This window comes from Vicia villosa, linkage group LG2 (genome assembly GCF_029867415.1).
Source record: "Vicia villosa cultivar HV-30 ecotype Madison, WI linkage group LG2, Vvil1.0, whole genome shotgun sequence".
NCBI lineage: Eukaryota > Viridiplantae > Streptophyta > Magnoliopsida > Fabales > Fabaceae > Vicia > Vicia villosa.
This window is the reverse complement of record NC_081181.1, coordinates 85,602,999-85,623,033: the sequence shown is the minus strand read 5'-3', so window position 1 is coordinate 85,623,033 and position 20,035 is coordinate 85,602,999. Positions and strand designations below refer to the sequence as shown.

Here is a 20,035-nt window from a genome sequence, read left to right as displayed (position 1 = left end):
CTACTTTCAAGTATTGTTTTTCTCAATTGATTCCAACTCCTCCATCATAGGAAAAAATTCACTTTGGATCACTTAAGGACTCTTCCGTCTTAACGAGTTCAGATTCCACCATAAGTGTAAAATTAACGAAATCACCATCATCTTGATTCGATTAACATCACACTTTGATAATTTTCAAACTTATGATCTTTGTGTGCGTATAATCGTTGTTGTTGATGTTTCAAACGAACATGAATATATAGCTCAAGGATTTTTGTCTGTTAACTTGATTTTTGAACAAAACATTTAATGCTTGCGTGTTGCTTTTTGTTTTGTTTTCTCCAATGAGCTGCATGTGGATAGCTTCTTCAATCAACCTTGGGAATTACGCTTTTTGAGTGTTGCAGCCGTCTTGCTAATGATTATGTCTTTAACGGTATCTTTCTTTTTGAATCAGACTACATGATCTTCTGTTTAGCTTCTGTATCAATATGTTTGCAGCGGTTTTGGTGCTTGATCAGAAGTTGCTTTAAGACTTGAGCATTTTTGCATTTGTCCATCTTTGTGTATTAAGTTCTGATGGTACCCTTACTGAGTCATTTTCTGAAATCAGAAACACATAATTAGAGTACCACATTTGCTTATAAAATTTATTTTCTTGTTATCATCAAAACACTACAAATATGATTAGAACCAAACTATGTTCTAACATAAGATAGGTAATTCCCTTTTGAATGGAGATGTGCTCTCTCTCTCTCTCTCTCACACACACACACACACATACACACTTTTTTCTGTGTGTGGTGGTCTAGAAACATTGATTTAATGTTTTTCAATGTTCCTCAGATCTCTCCCATGTAAGTGGTATCAAGGCCTTGGTTAAACTTGGTGGAGGAGAAAAAATAGATCCTTATATTGGATCATTTGATAAGATGGAACCACGTCTTCGTATCACATGATGCTTCATTACCAACAAAAAAATTAATAAGATAGTGGTAAAGCACACATCAACAACAAATGAGTTAAATGTTGGATATATATATATATATATATATATATATATATATATATATATATACATATATATATATATATATATGGTGTCTCATATATCTAATTTCTTAATATTTTCGGTGCAAATATGGTGTCTTCCTCTCTTGTTGTTCTAGAGTATTGATTTGTTCTTTCTTTCCATGATTCTCAAGATAAGACAGGTGACTCATATATCTAATTTCTTAAGGTGTTTGGATGAATTTATGATACCTCCATCTATTATGATCCTAGAGCATTGATTCTTTATTTCTCTCAAGCTCCCATAGACATCAATGTTAAGGGAACTTCTATTCTCATCTCTCAGGATTCTAAAAAATTGCATCCAGCTGGATCCAAACACGAGAAGATTAAATTTTTTTCTTTTGATTGATAAATTTAAAGGGCTGTCATTTTGAAGAAAATATGAAGATATTGTTTTTTAGTTTAGATGGAAGGAGATATAAGAGCTTTGGAAGGAGAGGGATAGAGAAAACATAGAGCTTTTGTGAATTAGTTGATTGGCCCCTCATAAAAAAATTATATTTTTTGATGCATTTTTTGTTATAAATCATATTGAATAAATAAAATAGTATAATTCTAATTTTATAATGTTATTTTCTTGTCAGATTTATATATTAGTTATTTTTTATTAGTGATGGAGCAGAACAACATGTTGAGGACCCATACCAGAGAAAACATAGCATTGGTTTGCAGCCTTTGCTAAGCGGAAGCATCTCCATAAGATGTGCGCTAATAAAGTTGGACCATCCAAGCCACAATCTCAATATAAGGTCCAAGTGGCTAAGGTAGAGTCATATAGGGTGGAGGTGCTTGAGGTGCGGTGCTTGAATAACAGGCGAGTGAGCGAAAGGTATATCTAGGAGATTTGTATGATACATGTGTATTGCTTTATCATGGGGAACACATGGCTAGATAAATGGAATGGATAGGTGTTTTAAGTTTATGATGTATTGTATTTTTTAATTCTTCTTTTATGTTTCTTATGATTATTTTCATTACCTTTTTTATTTATGTGATGGGGCTCTTAAATATATCAACAACCGAAAGAAGATCGTCATTTTTTTAGATTCCAGAAAAGGAACTGCTCACCATTTTCTTTTAAGGGAGTAGATTAATTGAACTATCTATCACTGGTTTCAAAATAGTTGAGTATGACTTGTTTACAATCTTCAGCGAGATGGAATGAGGAGACGAGAACCTTCCACTTTACACTTTAGGAAATTAACAGTGACATTTGATGATGGGTCATGTATTTTACAATGCTCCATCCGTGAAAGTCTCCTTGACCATATATTACCAAAGTGAAGGTATTTGTTTTATTGGTCGGGCTAATTGGATAAAACTCAACAAGGGCCCTTTATAAAGTTGAAAAAGTCATGTGGCTCTTGAATGATTCAACTTCCTCAAAAAGGAGTTTGATAGAACGTGATAGATGTGAGTGTAGTAGGAAAGCAGTAGTGTATAGGCTAGTGCACGCATATAATTCGTCATCAGGATATATATGGTGTTTATAATGGGCTCGACCATTTTCATATACAAGAATTCCACAACACACTATCGACATATCTCTAGGGGATATCAACATTGGCCTTCTTTTATAAGGAGTTGAATGTTGAGACAAAAAGCAAGACGGATAAGCTAACGACATATATGCAACTTCTTTTGATAACATTTCCATGTAATTATTTAATTAATTGTTGAAAATTAATAAGTATATTTGGTAATGTGTACTACGCCCTCCGTTCCTTTTTAACTGTCAAGATTTCTTTATTCCTATTTAACTGTCATTTTGATGTTTTAGTGTTACAATTTTTCAATTATACCCTTACTTTTTTAATAACTCCTATTCACATTTTCTATAAAATTTTCCTTTCTTAATATACGTAGTAACTCCACTTCACATTTTCCATAAAATTCCCCTTTCTTAATATGTAACTCCCGTTCCCATTCAAAGTATTGGTCGATTAATGAAAATTAAATTCAAATGATAGCTTCCAATGTTACACGGAAAAAGGTGTTAGTGTTAAATTTTGTCAAAGGAAAAAATTTATCAATTGAAGGATTAAAATTCTATAAAAATGATTAGTAACATTGTTTAAATTACCAAGTGAAAAACAAAAGACTCCATGGATGTTAAAAAAGAAGAAAAAATGAAAGATTTATTGTTTAAATTACAAGCCATAGTTCAAGTCTATTTCAAGTTCTTTTCAAGGTTTAAAGTTTCAAGATTCAATTTTCTTTCAAGTTCCTTCGAAGCTTATCAAGACATTTTTCAAAGTTCAAATTTCAAGTTCAAATATATTCAAATTCAATCATTTCAAGCCCTTTTATTCAATATTATTTTTCCAATATTATTTCAAGGCATACCATTATTCATCCATTTTCAAAAGAATTCAAGACCAAGTTTTATGTATCATTCAAGTTTGCAAGACATAATCCATTTGTTCATCAAACCTTATTCAAGGCATATTCAATAAGCTTCAAATTTCAAATTCAAGAGCATTCAAGATTTCAAGTCATGTTAACCATTCTCATTCAAGCTTAAGGTCACAAAAATTCAAGTTTACTATTGTCTAAGTTTTCAACTTTGACATTCAAGTTCCATGGTCTAAAATTTCAAAGAAACTTCATCAATTCACTAGAGAATTTCAAGTTTTAAACTTCAAGCAACATTGTCAACATGCTACAAGAATGTTCAATATGTTCTATACCTACACTTTCAACATCAATCCAATACAAATTTCTCAAAAGCACAAAGTTCCTAATTCCTAATGCTAAGAGGATTCAAAGTTTCCTTCATCTTCAAGTTCCTCTATGCCATGCCAAGTTTCAAGGCTTCATCTTCCAAACTTCAAGTGGTCACAGTTTCTTCCTTCTCCAATCATCCTATCTTCATGCTCTCAAGTAACCATGCCATGAAAAGAAAAGAAGAAGAAAATTTTGTTTAGAATACGTGATCAATTTCCATACAAATCAAAGATTTATCAAAGACTACAATGATCATTTTAATTTCAAGCAAGGAAAGAGCAAAGAATTGAAATCAAAATTCACTTTGGTCACATTAAAACATTATCACAAGTTCATCATAAACAACAAATCCACAAAGTTGTTAAATCAGGCCCGAGATTAATTTCAATTAACTTCATAAATTGCAAACAAAAATGTGATTTTAAACCAAGGTTAATTGATTTTCAGATTGGGTTGTAAAAAAGCAAATTAACATTTCATTGGAGCTTAAACCTCAACCCAAAATACTCAACACACAAAACCAAGAATCCTAACACTATAAAAGCATTCAATTTGGATATTTTTCAGGGGACTGACACATATTATGGATCCACTTTTGTATTTCTAATGTTTATCTATATTTTGAACCACTCCATCAATTTAATATATTCTGAACTATGTTTTATAACAATATTTGAACAAGGTTGAATAAATGTTGAACACGTTTACAAATGACTTACTAGTACACTGCATTTTGATACATTTTGTCAACTTAAACCAACATTATAGAAATGTGAATTCATTTGATATACTGATATTGAAACATTATCAAGCATAATGCATAATTCATTAATGTCAAAATTTGAACTGGTATACTTATATTACTAAGTCAACATTGAATGCATAAATCATTTTGTAAACTTAACCCAACAATATAGAAAATTGAACTCAACTGGTATAATCATACATAGTCAATCTTGGATTCCTAACATAGTGCAATTAATACTAAAACTGGTTCATTATCAACTAAACCTAACATATGGAAACTAAAACATTATCAATTACAACTGGTACATAGTGAACCTTGGATTGCTAACATAGCCAATTACAACATCTTGACTATTACAAAAGTGAACACAACAAAAAACACAAGCTTCCAAAACCTTTTCCACTTGATCTGATTCTTTAGAGCAACTTCTAATTCAACATTATTGAGCCTTAATCCTTCAACCTCCCTTTTTTCTTCCTCAAATTCTTTTGCTAATATATTCATCCTACTTTGATGCTTCATCATGAATTTTTCATTTTCATCTTCATCTTCTTTATAGAACCATTCAAAGAAGCCACAACCAGCGTGATTATATCCTTATAGAAATTAAGAATGAAACAAACAATGTCATAAGTAAAAGATTCAACAAAAGTATAACCTATTTTCACTTTAGCATACCTTAAAATATGGGCAACCCCAAAAAAAGCTTTCCATAGTTGTTGACTGTTATTATCCTTCGAAGAACAGTAATGTCTCCACAACGACAACAAGGTTTCCAACGAAGATTAGAACAACTATAAACCTGTGAATCAATATTTTAAACACTCTTGTTTTTCGCTGATGATGATGAACCAAGCCCAGAACCCATGATTATGGGACCAAATGTGTCGATTTAGGTTTCGTTTAGGGGATTTCTTACAATTTTAGAATTAGGGTTTGTGGGGTAAGGAATCAGAGTTTGCGCAGTGAAGAAGAAGAAGGTGGTGAAGAAACAATTTCACCTCAAGCGCCACGTATGATATATTTGACATCGTTTCTGGTATTTTGACGGTATGGACTTACGTGACTCTGTTTAAGAAGGTAAAGGATCAAAATGGTCACTTTAAAAGAAAAATGATCAAAATGGACTCAGATGTAGAAGTACGGAACCAAAAAAGATATTTAACCTATAGTATTTTATTTGTATCCTACTCATCAATCTCACTTTCACGTGTATAAAAATAAATGAAAATTAAAATAATCTTAAAATTTATTTAATGTTACTTTAATGCATTTAAATATAATAGAAAGTTTTTTTATTTAGTAAATTACTTATAAAAATTATTTTGAAAGTGAATAAGTAATACTCGTCATGTTTTAAATTATAAGACATTTTAGACATTTCACACAAAATAATAAACATAATTATTGTTGTATGAAAAAGACAAATTTTGTTTGACCTTAAAATATGGGTTAAATATGTGGTATTTTTTAGGACCAAAAGTGTGGATGAAAAATTTTAGAAGGACTAAATTTTTTTTTTGAAATTTTTGGTATTTCGATCGACTAATCCAAGAGGACCAATCTCACCGTCCATTAGCGGGGGGTCCATTTAAAACCAAAGAAAAGCTTTGTATGGACTGGCCCAACACAAAGATTGTTAGCATCTAGCAGGATTCAAACTCAAGACCTTGAGAGAAGTACACTCTCATGACCCAAGTCTTCGCCACTAGACCAACCCACCATAAACATATTTAAGAACTAACCCCTAACAGGATTCAAACTCAGGATCTTAAGGCTATGTTTGGGAGTTTGGAGGGGAAGGGAAGGGAGGGCTTTGAAAAATAAGAAGAATTGGGTGAAAAGGATAAAAAGATTTTGGGTAGGAGGGTTTGAGTTTATTCATAACACCAAAAACCCCATAAAATGGGGGAACTCAAAAATTGTATTAAAGGAGGGTTTTGAAGGTCTGACATAAATTTTCCAAATATCTTTTAGGTTGTTATAGTATTCTGAAAATTAAAAAATTAGTAATGATAATGACTCTTTTATCATTCTAAACAAAATTATTTTTTCAAAAAATGGCAAATATTTTTCTATATTTTTTTAAAATTTTATTTTTGGAAGTCTTCCCCTTCCCTCCCCTCCAAACTCCCAAACATAGCCTAAGAGAAACACACCCTCAATACTCAAACTTTCACCACTAAACAACCCTTAGGCTATGTTTGGGAGTTTGGAGGGAATGGGAGGTGAGAGCTTTAAAAAATAAGAAGAATTGGGTGAAAAGAATAAAAGGATTTTGAGTAGGAGGGTTTTGGAGGGTTTGGTTTTATTCATAACACCAAAAACCCCATAAAATGGGGGAACTCAAAAATTATATTGAAGGAGGGTTTTGGAGGGTTTTGAAGGGCTTATATAAATTTTCCAAATATCTTTTAGGTTGTTATACTATTTTGAAAATTAATTTTTTTTTAATGATTATGACTCTTTTATCATTCTAAACAAAATCATTTTTTCAAAAAATGTCAAATATTTCTCTATATTTTTTTAAAAATTCGTTTTCGGAAGCCTTCCCCTCCCCTCCCCTCCAAACTCCCAAACATAGCCTTAGGAGTTAGTAGATGGTATATTAATAAAAATGTTATTAATATTTTAATAATTTGAATTGTAAAGTGAATTATAAATTAAAACAATTTTTTTTTCAAAGTAATTTATATTTTGTAAAAGAGAAAGCATGTTATAAGATTGAATTTGTGCATAATTGCATAATAGCAATAGAAATATCCTTTAAGTTGAAACTGAAACAATGAATTTAATTTTCTAGCGCATTGTATGCTTTGAAAATATAAGATAATGATGAGGATGTTAAATAAACAAAATTAAAGAAAAGAAAGAGAAAAAATACTTGACAAAACAAAAAGAAGATAGATGTTTTCCTCAAACTAGCTTACGTGTTCATCTTAAATTATGCAGACAAGAAAAAAGAATATAATAGGAATGTTTTTCTCAAACTAGCTTACGTGTTCATCTTAAATTATTCAATGTCATTTAATATTGAGATTAAAGATAATAGTAAATTTTACTAAAAACAGATTTTCGGATAGAATCTTACGTGGTGACACAACATCAATATGTATTAATGTCTTTACAAGAATAATGCATGCAAAAGGTAACTTTATTTTATCATCTATCTATCTTTCTTTATTCTGTTTAACGATATTCTAAAATAATTATTGCATGCACCGCTTTAGTTTCTTCAACAAAATCATGTTTTCAACAACTGCCATATCATCTTCAATCTCTTTCCACAAATTTTCTGCATTTTCCAAACCCAATTTCTGTAATCTACCATTCTCTACTACCAACCATATATCTCTAGGATTAGCCACTTCTGCAAGAAACCTGTCTCTGTCTTGTAGCTACTCGTCACAAAATGAATCTCACTCCCAGAGATCATCATCAATTCAGGTTCATGCATGATTTTATTTTATTTTTGTAATTTTGTTTGTTTTTTCTGTTAATATTGAGAATTGTTGTTTGGTGCTTTGATTCTGAACCCTGAAATTTTTTCATGTTTGGTATGAAATTGTTTGCATGTATGATTTTGAAAAAAATTAGGACTCTGATTCTTGGTTAATCCATATCATAGACAGAGTCTCAAGTTTTTGGAGGCCATATGTCGCGGTTTATAACCATGACAAAACAAATAGACAAATAGAGGCCTTATTCAACTACGATTTAACCGTGACCATATATTTTGAGATCCTATTTAGCTACAAAATCTGAGTCTGAGTCATGTGTGGTAGCCTGTCTTGTACACCCTCAAAGACGGCCTTGATACTAGATGTCAATAGTGATGGAAAGATTTGCGATCTCAACAATTGGGGCAGCATTTTGTTTGTTTGTTTTTTAAGCAAAGTTTGGATTTTAGTTTCTCAAAGTACTAATGTGATTTCTGTGTTTGCAGGGGGGTGAAGGATTTCTCAGAGATGTGTTGGAGAATATGCAGGATGTGTACTTGAAAAGGAATCCTACTGCTAAGGCTGTATTGGACCTTGTTCAGTCGGTTGACAACAATAAATTATGCTATGATCATCTTGCATTCAGGACATTTGGGGTATTTGTTTTGCTTTACTACTTTTTTCCAAGATTCAATTTTCTCGGTTTCTCGATTACACTTTGTTAGATTAGATGATTTATTATGCCTTGTGCAATATTGTGAATTTCAGAAAATAAAAGTTTGTTCAAATTCTGCTATGCAATAGAGCTATAGTGCTGCAATTGGACAGCATTTTGTACTAAATAGATACTGCAGAATAATAGAGATTTATTTCAGTTGTGTTAGGTTATAGCGCTATAGCACCCTTTTTGACAATGATGGTGTTGTGAACATGATTATAGGTGAATGGTTATGGAATTGACTCCTTGGCTGGTTTTTTCTTGGATTATGGCTATACACAACGAGGGGAGTTGAAATTTCCAGCAAAGAAATTGAGGGCATTGTGGTTTTCACCTCCTGCTGATTCAACTTCGGGTACTGGCAGTGGCATGAATGGGCCCTTGCTGCCAAGAATTTTTATATCAGAGCTATTGGTAGATCAGATGAGTCCCAAAACCCAGGTATGTTGGCAACAACAAATTTCAATTAGTGTCTATCAGAATCTATTCTCCAAGAATTACAACGATTTTGATTAAGGGATGGTTTCTTCCATCTTATTTGTAGCTAGGTTCAAACATAAGCAGAGTAATAAAATGATTGTAGAACAACTTTCATGGTTTGAGTTGATAAGCTTCTTTTTATGTGGCAAGTTGAACAGCTATTTGTGTTTTCAGTTCTAGATGTACTTTATAACATGATATTCTAGAGCATTTTCTCTATTTTTCTGAGATTCACTTTAGTGTATGGGATTTTGTGGTGGCATTTGTTGATTCTCGTTATCTTTTTAACCACTGTTTGAACTTAAATGTCAAGATTATAGCTTTTTGTATATTGCAATGTTGCTTCAACACTCAAAATATTGGTTGTACAGGAAATCATTAAGAAATACACGGAGTCTTCTGGAAAAGGGAACAAGTATGGAGCACTTGCAAGTTCCTTGGGACATTTAACATGGGGAAAACCCTTATATTCTGAGTTTCAACAATTAGCAAGGTATTAGTATATCTCAACATAGAAATACTATTTGAGGTACTTCAAGTATTGTTTTTCTTATGGTTTGTTGATGCTTATATACAGCGAAAGTGAATATGCTGCGTGGACACTAGTCAACGGGCATGCATTAAACCATGTTACCATTTCCACTCATTGGCTGAAAACTCATTTGAGGGATATAAAGAAACTGAATCAGTTTCTTGAGGAGAGTGGATTCAGATTGAATTCTGAAGGAGGAGTACTGAAAGGTACTTATTTTAGTTTTTAGAATTGGAAAAAGTATTCTATAAGGAAGTACTAAATACTGCAATAATAACTTAGACGATGGATATAACAATCTTGAAATTGAAAACGATCACAGCTAGTTGTTATCCACATTGCTATCGCGTATCACGTGAATGACTTGAATAATTCCTCGACTTTCAGTGAGCCCTGATGGTCTTCTCCAGCAAAGTTCAACAGTAGCAGATTCAGTTTCTTTCCAATTTTCCGATGGTATAATTGAATCAGTTCCATGCTCATACATTGAATTTGCCGAACGTCTGGTGTTGCCACAGTATGAAAACTTATCTCACACAGAGGTAAGCAGCATTCTTTCTCCTGATTATTGTGTTTTAACTTTGTATTGTGAACTACCTTATGTGTTTGAATGATATGCTTATATGCGTATTGAGTGCATGTTTGGATTGACGTTGAGATTAGTAGAATCACGATGAGCCGCGTGATTTTCGTAAAAGTTACACTTTGAGTTTCACAGAATCACGGTGCCACTATGATTTTTCCAAACTCACCGACAATTCATGCATGCACTCTGTCATTTTCTGCAGGGTTGCTAATTCTTTTTGTTTTAGCGAATGGAACAGATTAAAGAGTTTCATAGGAGGGATGGTTTTGAGGTAGCAAGTGCTGATAAGATCTTTGAAAGCACATCCAAAGAGCAACTGAGCCGAGTAGGCTCTTAGGAGTAATATGTATCATGATCATGTATATATACTTTTCCCTTTGGGAAAGAAAGAGAGAATATTTTAAACCCAATTGTATTCTTGATGTTTGGATTTCATGCACTTCCAATAATCTGTATACTGCATGATTCGAATGGGTTTGATAAAGACCAGGTTTGCTTTTCATGAATTTCTGTTTTGCTTATAATCTAATCAGTGTTCTATCTTGTATAAAGTTACAAAATACGAGATACTAGAGGAAGATAATATATGGTATTAGATTCACTCAACAAGGCCATAAACAAGAAAGGAGGATGGTAATTGGAAAAATGTACCTCTGATTGGAGGATTGAAACTTGATCTGAAACATTTAGTAGGCAGTTGAGTCTCTAATGATGATGTCTCGAGTTTGATCCCAGTCATGTGTGTCTTCAAACCATGAAACACTTATCAGTAAGCCAAGTTTGAAAAAGTTTTGCCTGTAACCAAAATAAATTCATACTTTACTTGCTGGTTGGAATTATGCACTCCCTCTATAATTGTATTGTCTCAGTCCATAGTCCAAACAACCTTAATGAATTTGTATCTTAATGAATATTAAATTGAGAAAGAAATAGTTCTAGAGGCTTCAGAACGACTTGGTCATTGAAAATTCAAATCAATATTTGCACGACTCCGTCTTCAAAAATGCTGACTTGACATCTATGTGGAACATAGACCAGCCTCTTGCATTTACAATAGCTATTACGAGTTTAACTATTTCAGTTCTAGTTACTGGAGTATAAACCTACTGAGCATAAACCTCTTAATAGTTCAGTCCAGGTTTTTGAAGGAAACCTCTAGCAACTAATATGGCCTTTAGCAACTAATATAGCCTTGTGTTTTGCAATTGATCCATCTGGTTTGTGTTTCAGCTTAAACAAGTTACTTCAATAACCTTCTTATCATATGGCAATTTGATTAACTGTCATATATCTTTCAATTGTAACTAACTCTTATTTCATAGGTGCTCCTCTCAAGGTTTTAGGTTTGAATTTTGCAAGGTGCAAATTGCTTATAAAAAAAATTGTAGCTAACTCTTATTTCATAGCTTTTTTATGCTCTATTCATCAAAGCTTCATGATTAGCTATCACATATCATTTCTTTCAGTTGTAGCTAACTCCTCTTTCAAAGTCTTTTTCCATGCTCTATTCATCAGGCTTCATGAAGGTAGATATTCTCAGCATTTTCTATCAGTGTGCTATGCACCAAGTCACTTTCTTCTGTCACCTTATTCTCATTGACCAGTTGAAATATTTCTAATTCTTTGTGGTCTTTCAGCAATCTCGATAGTTGGTGCTTTCAATTCTTCTTTTGATGACTCATGATTATCATCACTATCATTGAGTAATAAGCTTACTTACATAAGGCTTGTTCTAAATGCTCCATGATTATCAATCCCATGAGCTTTCATAATTTGTCACCCCATCGCTGTTGATGGACATCTTTTGATTGGTAAGGTCATACATTTTGTAGGCATCGATTGCATGATATCCAACTAGAATTATTGGTGCACTTAAGTCATCCAACTAAAATTATTGGTTCACTTTTGTCATCCAAAATGATTTAGGTGATGCCTCTTTTTTTTACATGCATCTGGCCATATTCAAGATATTCCCTATGTCCCAAAATATATGAGAAAAAATATATTCTTCTTGTCCTAAAATATAAGAGAAAAAAAATTAATTTTTATTTTTTCTATTATATTTTGGGACGGGGGGAGTAGTTTATTTTTCCTTTTAGCTAATCCATTATAATGTGGTGTATAGGAAGTTGTGACTTCATGTTGTATTCCTTAATCACCACAAAATGACTCAAAGGACATTGATGTGTACCTAACACCACCATTAGTCAGAACTCTAATTCTTCTATTACTTTAATTTTTCACCCAAAACCTTGAACTTCTTAAAGTCAAGCATTTCATCTTTAGACTAAATCAAATAGATCCGGGCTCATCAACAAATAAGAGGAAGTATTTATTGTCACCTAGTTATTTCTCCTCAAGGTCCTGTCACATTTGAGTGAATAACTTCTAGCACATTTGATTACCTCGTTGGTAAGTTAGCTTTAAATGAGTTTTTAGGTTTCTTACAAATCAAGCAACCATCACACACTTTATCAAGCATTGTAAAACTCAGCAAACCTAGCACCATACCTTGACTAACTAATTGATTTAGTAATCTAAAGTTAAGGTGACCAAATCTTATATGCCATGGTCATCCCTTCTTATTCTTCACTACTACTTGCAAGCACTTTATTTATGTGGTATTGATAATTGGCTTAAAGGTCTAATTCTTTGCAAATGGTGATACAAGACAGGCAAATTGGAAGGATCATATAGTTCAAAAACATTAATCTTCATGATTAGTGAGAACCCTTTCTTTCTAATTTGTCAACACTTAATAAAATACACTTCAATCCTGGTACAAACAACACATTTTTATTGATTGCAGATCGTCCATCATTCCATTTGATTAGCGTGTTGGCAGTACCTTTACCTTGTACTCCCTCCGCCCCATAATGAGTGACCCAGTCCACCATTTCACACAGATTAAGAAAAGTAGTTAAAAGTAAGAGAGAGAATAATATTTTTACTATACTACCCTTATTATGTATTGGGAATGATGAAACTTTTATTAATTAGAGGATAAAATTGGAAAAAGTGTATTGAAAATTGAAATGGATCATTCATTTTGGGACATCATTTTATTTCAAATGAGCCACTCATTGTGGGACGGAGGGAGTACGTTCTACTATTTTTTAGACTCTTATTATTTTTTGTGCTATATTTGACCAACTAGTTTGTGTGATCTGTCTTATGTTTTGAACAATATGTATCTAGAGATCGTGATCCAATTTGATGTTGATTTTCAGACAGTGTAGCCATGAAAAATAGTGTCATCATCTTTGTCGTATTGTACTATTTTGTCTTCATCATCACCATTGTCTTGAGTCTTCTTCTTTCATTTGTTGTACTAGTAATCTGAAGCATAATGACTCCATTTCTCAAAATTATAACACTAAATGTGTTTCTTGTCCTTGCTTTGAGTTTTTTGTTGGTTTAAATTTGATGTTCATCCTCCTTTCTTGAAGGATTCGAGATTACCATCAAGCTTAATCTTCTATGAGCTTGATCATGCATATTTTTTGAACTTCTCATGGATCTTCTCGCCTCTATGCTTTTCAAAACCACTATTTTCTTGAATGTTTGAGCTTGTAATGTTTGAATTGACTCTTGTACTCATTTCTGTCAAGAATTCTCAGCTCATGTACTTCTAATGGTCCTATAAGATCCTTCATCTTCATAGTTGTTAAGGGTGCAGATTCTTGAATAACAACTATCACATGATCAAAATGAGGAGTAAGTGTCCTCATTACCTTTTCAATCATCATATTCTCAATCGTCACTTCACCATAACTCTTCATAGTGTATATCAGCCCTTGAATCTTTGATGCATAAGCTTGGAACTGTTTAGTTGTTTTCCGTTTTCACTTATTCATATTGTTTTCTCAAAGATTGCAATTTTACATTTTTTCACTTTGTCTCCTCCTTCATAATATTTGATCAAAATATCTCATACCTCATTTGCATTCTCAACATAAAAGATTTTGTCAAAGATTACGACACTTATTGTTGCCTGAATGGAAAAATTGCTTTGTAACCTTTTTTCTTCTCTTCTCTTTGTGAATTCAGGTAGACTTGTATTTTATTTGCAGGAATTTTTTTTTAAAAAAATTTATTTCTAAAAAAGACTATGATATCCAATTTTGAGACCACTAATTCAAAAGATCTATCGAGCAAAGTCAAATGAAATAGACAAAAAAAAATTATTATCACAGTGGATTTTCAATCTAAAACCTTTAAGAGGAGCATAGAATAGAAGATCCAAAGTCTTCACTTCACCGGCAACCCTTGCAAGTTTTAAGAGGAGCATAAAATAGAAGACACAAGTCTTCACTTCACCAGCAACCATTGCAAGTTAACTATTGCATGTTACTCCTTCCGTCTTATAAAAAGAGTCTTATTTAAGCAATACGCGATTCTTAAAAAAAATATTATATGTGTTGGTTTTGATGATAAAACTAATATCAATTACTAGAATACCCTTATTAATTGTAGTTAATAGACTAATTGAATAAAGTAAAAACTAATAAATAGAAGTATAATAGTGAAAAAATAGTACACCTTCCGGTCACATTTATAAGCAACAAAAATGTTTTAATTCTTGATCACTACAAATCATTTAATATTGTACTCCTTCTATTTCATTTTCCAACATTTTATTAAATTTAATAAAGAGGATATTATAGTAAATTTAATTAATGCTTTTGTAGAAAGTCTAAAAAGTTAACTACACTTGATTGAATTTTTTAGTAATCGTGAAAATAATTTTTATTGCTTATAAATGTGATTGGAATGTATAATAATTGCTACATTGATATTGTAAATAGACAATTATTTTGAGACAGAAAATAAATACAAATAAAATATTTTTTTATGAGACGGAGAAAATAATAACTTTCAATGATTACATTGCGGGCAATTGTTTCCCCAATAACATAGTTATTGCAGTATTATATATATATATATATATATATATATATATATATATATATATATATATATATATATATGAGAAAAACATTATTTGTCAAAACAAATAATTAAAAAACAATATCTTACACTTGAATCTCAAGCGCACCATAATCTTATATTTCAATTTCAGTCTAAGTTTTTTCTTTTTTTGTTAAAAGGTACAAAACAATGAATAAATTGAGTTTGAATTTTAACAATTAGGTGCTATAAAGCATAAAGAGCACCTTATAGTTTAAATGTGATTAAGAAAACCTTGTAGTTAAATAAAGCATCCAATCATTTCCTAGATCTCATAGGGACATGCAACTAACATAAATTAATACAATAATAAAGTTCCTTTCTCATTTTTCTATAAACAAAAGCCTGTGATTAATTTCAAGAGCCAAATGTTTAGCATCATACACAAGCAAAGCCTAAAGGAATCAAGAAATGACATTTCCAAGGGCAAAACAATATTTCAATATTTCCAAACAGCCAGAAGAAACATTAAGAGATGGAAAATTTTCACTAGCTCTATGCTTTGACATTAGGTTTAGGTGATTGTTGGGGAAACTTGTGATGATAAGGAGATACATGAGTACCATTCGGTATCGAAAGGCTCCTTCGCTGTTGTCCATTCCGAGCGAGCGATGCTCCTTGTACATGTGCGCTTCTAGTGTTTGGACTTGCTCCAAACCGATCGGCTTGCATTGTTTGGAAATAGTATGATGAGCTTGCCATGTCTTTAAGGTTTGGAAGAGGCTTTAAAGCTTCCACGACTTCGCTCATTAGGGGTCTCGCTTTTGGATCTCTGCTTAGGCAGTGGGCGGCTAGTTGCGCAGCTTTCTGAGCTCCTTTTACAGAAAAGTGACCTTCGAGACGAGGGTCTATTAAGCGGTAGAACCTTCTTCGTTCTCCTAGATGCGGTCGAGCCCATTCGACAAGGTTGTGTTCACCGTTGGGTCGGTGTTTGTCCATAGATCTTCTGCCGGTTAACATCTCAAGTAGTACGACTCCGAAACTGTACACGTCACTTTTTGATGTAAGATGACCTGCCAGTTGACACAATCTTTTGTTATAAATATAGCATATACATAAGCACTTAAATGATAAACGCTTGCTATAAGCACTTAAATAAGCTGTTTATCCAAACAAGGCAATAATCAATAATACGGCTTACAAAGAAAAAATTAAGATCACGCCCGACAGAGATCAAGATCATAATATGTACCAATGTTAAGACGGCCTTGCAAGGAATTACAAGTAAAAGCTAAAAAGTGTAAGCTTTGAATTTTTCATATAAGGCTAATCTTACCTGTCATGACATATTCTGGTGCTGCGTAACCATAGGTTCCCATAACTCGAGTAGACACATGGGTTTTATCGCCTTCAGGACCATCTTTGGCAAGACCAAAGTCCGAGAGCTTAGCATTGTAGTCCTGATTCGAAACAATATTAGAATGACAACAAGATAAAAGAAAAATGTAATCTTATCGTAATTTTTTATACTTACCGCGTCTAATAGTATATTCGAAGTTTTAAAATCCCTATATATCACTGGTCGTTCAGCTTCTTCGTGAAGAAAAGCAAGACCCTGTGCAGCTCCTAGCGCAATTTTCATCCTAATCGACCATGGAAGAGGCAGAGATCCTACGTACGATATAATATTAATTTTTACATGAGAAAATTGACAATTATATAATCTGAATTTCCAAACATGAAATAGTAACTTACTCCTAAATAAGTGATTTTCCAGGCTTCCTCGAGGCATGAATTCATACACTAACAACCTTTGATTATCTTCAATACAGTAACCAACGAGTTTAACAAGGTTCTGATGAACTAAATCACCAAGAAAATTTACCTCAGCCTGTCATATGATCCAAACAAGAATCGTGATTAGAATGATAGAGTTTGGCGACGGCGATTATACAAGATACAAAAAAGGAATGTTAAAAATATACAAACCAGCCATTCTTTATGACCCTGAAGCCCGTCATGGTTAAGGGTTTTCACAGCGACGGTAAGCCCTGTACCAGGCTTCACTGCAGCAGTTCCGTTTTCTTCAATCCAACCCTTGAAAACACAACCGAACCCACCTTCGCCAAGAAAACTCTCGGGCCGGAAATTTCTTGTTGCTGACTTAAGTTCATTGAAAGAGAATTTCCGTAGCCTGGAAGCAATTTTAAGCTCCTCTTCAAGTTTAGAAGTGGACGAATTGCTTTCTGCATTACTAGTTGTTGTGGAAGAGATTACTGGAGCCGCAGGTTGGCATCGACTTGTATCATTAGTCGATTTACTTTCAGCTAATGAGAAACCAAGAAAAGGCGACGGGAAAAAGTATTAGGACATGTAATGAAAATAACATTGACGCAAAGATAAAACCTCAAAGAACATCATCATAATGAACCTCATAATGAAAATAACATTGTCGCAAAGATAAAACCTCGAAGAACATCATCATAATGAACCTCATAATGAAAATAACATTGTCGCAAAGATAAAACCTCAAAGAACATCATCATAATGAACCTCATAATGAAAATAACATTGTCGCAAAGATAAAACCTCGAAGAACATCATCATAATGAACATCATATTGAAAATAACATTGTCGCAAAGATAAAACCTCGAAGAACATCATCATAATGAACATCAAAATGAAAATAACATTGTCGCAAAGATAAAACCTCGGAGAACATAATAAATAACATCATAATGAAAATAACGTCGAAAAGATTGAAGAACATCATAAATAACATCATAATGAAAATAACATCGTCGCAAAGATAAAACCTCGAAGAACATCATAAATAACATCATAATGAAAATAACGTCACAAAGAAAAAACCGCGAAGAACATCATAAATAACATCATAATGAAAACAATGTCGCAAAGATAAAACCCTGAAGAACATCATAAATAACATCATAATGAAAAAACGTCACAAAGATAAAACCTCGAAGAACATCATAAATAACATCATAATGAAAATAACATCGCAAAGATAAAACCATCATAATGAAAACAACGTTGTCGCAAAGATAAAACCTTGAAGATCATCATAAATAACATCATAATGAAAATAACATTGTCGCAAAGATAAAACCTGAAGAACGTCATAATGAAAATAACATAGTCGCAATAAAACTTCGAAGAACGTCATAATGAAAATAACATTGTCGCAAAGATAAAACCTCGAAGAACGTCATAATGAAAATAACATTGTCGCAAAGATAAAACCTCCAAGCACATCATAAATAACATCATAATGAAAACAACGTTGTCGCAAAGATAAAACCTAGAACATCATAATGAAAATAACATTGCTGCAAAGATGATACCTCGACGAACATCATAATGAAAACAACGTTGTCGCAAAGATAAAACCTAGAACATCATAATGAAAATAATATTGCCGCAAAGATGATACCTCGAAGAACATCATAATGAAAATAACATTGTCGCAAAGATAAAACCTCGAAGAACATCATAAATAACATCATAATGAAAATATCACTAACACATTTTACAAAGATAAAACATCAAAGAACATCATCATGAAGAACAATGAATCAACAATAACAGAGCTAAAAGAAAACAATTATTACCATAATGAGTACTGGTGACGGTGCCGGTACCACTGCCACTGACTGAGGTATCAACTTTGGATCTCGAAGAAATGCAGCTACCAAAAAATCTCAACCTAACCCAACACCCAGTTTTTTTCTCTTTAACCATACTCTCATTCTCTTTATTCTTCTTGTTCTTCTTCTTACTCTCCTTTGATTTACACACATCCCAATCCTCCACAACTTTACCATTCTCAGAACCCAACAACCCCATCTCTAACAAAACCTAGAAAACCAAAACCTAAACACAATCAAAACCACTCATAATTCAAAACACTATCACACACACACGCACACACATCAATACCCTATACTCCAACTACACCAAAATCACAACCCCGGATGAAAAAATTCCAACAAATTCCCACCCCAAAAGACATCAAAACCTTGTAACTAAGAAAACCAGTAATTGAAACCGTAAAGTAAATTGAAATAGTGAAAAGAGAACGAAGGAAAAATCGAAAACCTTGGAAGAGATGATTTCGATGAAAATGGGTTTGGGATGTGGAGAGTGGAAGCAGAGAAAGAATAGAGAAACAAGAGAAAGTGAAGTGAGCTCAGAAATCTTCGTTCGAGAGAAATGAAAAATCGGAGATGGGGTCCTCTCGTTAGCAACACAGACACTGTACTACTACTGCAAAACAAAACATTTGTTTTTTTTTTATTACAAACAAAAAACATTGGTTGAGTCAAAAAACATTGGTTGGGTCAAAAAAACAGAGATTAAGAAATCATGAGTAATTATTTTATTATTGTTGTAAGAATTTTTATTTTGTTAAAATTTATAATGTTAATCATAAGTTTATAAAAGTTAAAAAAATATTTATGAAAAAAATATAAGGTTAATACAAAAATAAGATAATGTAGCCGGCTGAAAAGACAAATAAATGCCTGCAAAATTTGAATTTAAAAAGATATGTATCATCTAATTTTACAGTGGTATTAAATAAAAATTGACCGTTTATGATTGATGCATAAATTCTTTTTGAAATTGACATAAATTACTCATATTAAATGTTGATTGTGGAACCTATTTGTATTATTTGTGTTTACTGGTTAGTGGTTACTTATATTTAAGAGTTCGTTAATTTTAATTTTGTAATTTACAAAATAATAAGTTCATAAAACAATTTAACTTGTAATAGTGACTGAAATAGTATATGTTTTTTAAGTTCATAAAATATAC

At 32.4% G+C, this 20,035-nt stretch overlaps 2 protein-coding genes across 5 annotated transcripts; one reads left to right on the top strand and one right to left on the bottom strand.

Annotated features, from left to right (window-relative positions):
• The first annotated feature begins 7,683 nt into the window (after positions 1 to 7,683).
• On the top strand, positions 7,684 to 10,790 carry LOC131651611 (2-oxoadipate dioxygenase/decarboxylase, chloroplastic-like). Of its 3 annotated transcripts, none has more exons than XM_058921272.1 (7): positions 7,684 to 7,975; positions 8,475 to 8,624; positions 8,909 to 9,127; positions 9,538 to 9,659; positions 9,744 to 9,907; positions 10,086 to 10,240; positions 10,511 to 10,790. In XM_058921272.1, exons 1-7 carry the CDS (start codon positions 7,745 to 7,747, stop codon positions 10,619 to 10,621), a joined length of 1,152 nt encoding a protein of 383 aa, XP_058777255.1. In that variant the 5' UTR covers positions 7,684 to 7,744; the 3' UTR covers positions 10,622 to 10,790. The 3 variants fall into 3 exon arrangements, with proteins under 3 accessions (XP_058777255.1, XP_058777257.1, XP_058777256.1); XM_058921274.1 differs by having other exon boundaries at positions 7,685 to 7,975; positions 10,487 to 10,625; XM_058921273.1 differs by having other exon boundaries at positions 7,686 to 7,975; positions 10,523 to 10,790.
• Positions 10,791 to 15,532: 4,742 nt separating this feature from the next.
• LOC131651610 (serine/threonine-protein kinase PBL34-like) lies at positions 15,533 to 19,502 on the bottom strand. Of its 2 annotated transcripts, XM_058921271.1 has the most exons (7): positions 19,316 to 19,461; positions 18,829 to 19,075; positions 17,185 to 17,522; positions 16,951 to 17,086; positions 16,730 to 16,866; positions 16,532 to 16,655; positions 15,533 to 16,268 (listed from the first exon to the last, which is right to left on the bottom strand). In XM_058921271.1, exons 2-7 carry the CDS (start codon positions 19,061 to 19,063, stop codon positions 15,751 to 15,753), a joined length of 1,488 nt encoding a protein of 495 aa, XP_058777254.1. In that variant the 5' UTR covers positions 19,064 to 19,075; positions 19,316 to 19,461; the 3' UTR covers positions 15,533 to 15,750. The 2 variants fall into 2 exon arrangements, with proteins under 2 accessions (XP_058777254.1, XP_058777253.1); XM_058921270.1 differs by having other exon boundaries at positions 16,730 to 17,086; positions 19,316 to 19,502.
• Positions 19,503 to 20,035: the final 533 nt, after the last annotated feature.